Genomic DNA, 2010 nt, shown 5'->3' with positions numbered 1-2010 from the left:
TATATATATATATATATATATATATATATATATATATATATATATATATATATATATAAACAATTTCACAACACTAGTTATCTATCTCAGAAGTCAGTACACGCACTGTCAACAACTAGAGGGTGTGCCGGATTTCATAATCTGGGTTCAACCCCTTGGTCAAAGTTCCCTCCCACTTTGGAAGTTTAAAGGAAGAGGGACAAAGTTCCCACTCCTGCACTTTTCTCACCACAAAGAGGAACACCATGAGTTTGTGTGAAATGCAAAGTTTTGCTTTTATTATCTGTGCTTTCCTGTTATGTGTTGCAGCAGACGAGTATGTTAAGTTTCAGTTGTTGAAAAAATTTAACAATGTTTCACTACCAGACACCTGTCTCATTATGACCAAGTAGTTGATTTCCTTTTAAAAACAGAACAAAAAAAAATAGAAATAAATTCCAGATTGCCTCTTTTCACAGCACCTGAAATTCACACAAAGCTGGGCAGCCTGAGAGGTAAGTATGAGAGCGTAAAGGGGAAAGACACTGGGGTCCATGCATACCTGGGTGTGCCGTTTGCAAAGCCACCTGTCGGTCCTGCTCTGAGACTGGCTGCACCTCAGCCTGTGGAGGGTTGGGAAGGAGTGAGAGACGCCACCAAGCAACCACTGATGTAAGACACTGCTGTTGGATTCACACACGTATGGAATCATTGTTATCCCTGTTAAGGACATAAGCATGTCTGTCTTTCAGGTGTATTCAGGATTTGGGGTTGTCGATTGGTCTTCTTGAGACAGTTGGTTTCATAGTAGACCTTCCAGATATTTCAGAAGACTGCCTTTACCTCAACGTTTACACTCCTGCAAACAGACCAGAGAATGCCAAACTCCCAGTAAGAATTTCTGGCCAATTTAGACTCATTTAGCTATTGATTTGATTAATCGTGATTGGTGTTGTTGTTTCAACAGGTTATGGTCTGGATTCACGGTGGAGGGTTTGTTTTGGGCTCAGCTTCAATGTATAGTGGCTCTGCCTTGGCTGCTTACCAAGATGTTGTTGTGGTTGTAATCCAGTACCGACTGGGACTCCTGGGATTTCTCAGGTAAAAGATGGAAGCAGTGCTGGCATGAATATTGTAATCTGGTGCTGTGGTTATAGGTCATATTAGTTTACTGTTTCCAGGAAACTGTAGCCAGGCAGATGACACTTTGTGTGCATGTTCTCTGTAGCACTGGGGATGAGTACATGTCAGGAAACATTGGCCTTTTGGATCAGATCCAGGCTCTGAAATGGGTCCAGGAGCATATTCACAACTTTGGAGGAGACCCAGATTTAGTTACCATATTTGGCGAGTCTGCTGGTGGAGTCAGCGTATCTCTCCTTGTAAGGATCAATGCTCAGAAGATTGTATTGCCAAATGCACGATTTACACATTGTACATTCACAATATATGTTCATTTGTTGTATTTTGTTGAATAGCTGCTCTCGCCACTATCTGAGGGCCTTTTCCACCGCGCTATTGCTGAGAGTGGCACTGCTGCATTGCAGCTATTATTTCAAGATGATCCTCAGCCTGCATTGCAGGTAATAGAATTGCCCAATCTAAAATAATGATAGTGTTATTATTAATATAATTTCAATTCATATAATGGTATTTTTTTTTTTCTAAATCTATGTACATATCCATCCATAGATGGTCGCAAATATATCTGGCTGTAGCACTGAAAGCACAGAAAAGACGGCTGATTGCATCAAGAAATTGGACATGGAAAATATTTTGACCATAGCTAAGGTGAGCTTCTGCAAGAAATTTTTTTTACAGTGAATCTTTACTCTTGACTCTGTTGTTTTACAAACTTTATTCACTTAAGGAAAAAGAATTGAGGTATCCTTTAATTACTGATGGATATTTCCTCAAAAACAACGTAGAAGAGTTGTTCCTTCAGCACCAACTTCTCAATGTGCCTTTTATGACTGGGGTCAATAATCATGAAGGCAGTTGGTTACTTGCTCAGGTAAACATCAAAGATTT

The 2010-nt window shown here is 39.9% G+C and overlaps 1 protein-coding gene across 1 annotated transcript; it reads left to right on the top strand.

Moving 5' to 3' along the window:
* The first annotated feature begins 245 nt into the window (after window positions 1-245).
* Window positions 246-1803, top strand: LOC130521312 (cocaine esterase-like). The gene is made up of 7 exons (XM_057024902.1): window positions 246-249; window positions 459-651; window positions 732-870; window positions 947-1080; window positions 1208-1361; window positions 1458-1562; window positions 1672-1803. The coding sequence occupies exons 1-7, from the start codon at window positions 246-248 to the stop codon at window positions 1801-1803; spliced, it is 861 nt and encodes a 286-aa protein (XP_056880882.1).
* The last annotated feature ends 207 nt before the right edge of the window (window positions 1804-2010 follow it).

This window comes from Takifugu flavidus, unplaced genomic scaffold (assembly GCF_003711565.1).
Source record: "Takifugu flavidus isolate HTHZ2018 unplaced genomic scaffold, ASM371156v2 ctg862, whole genome shotgun sequence".
NCBI classification, from domain to species: Eukaryota; Metazoa; Chordata; class Actinopteri; order Tetraodontiformes; family Tetraodontidae; genus Takifugu; species Takifugu flavidus.
This window is presented reverse-complemented; position numbering and strand designations above follow the sequence as displayed.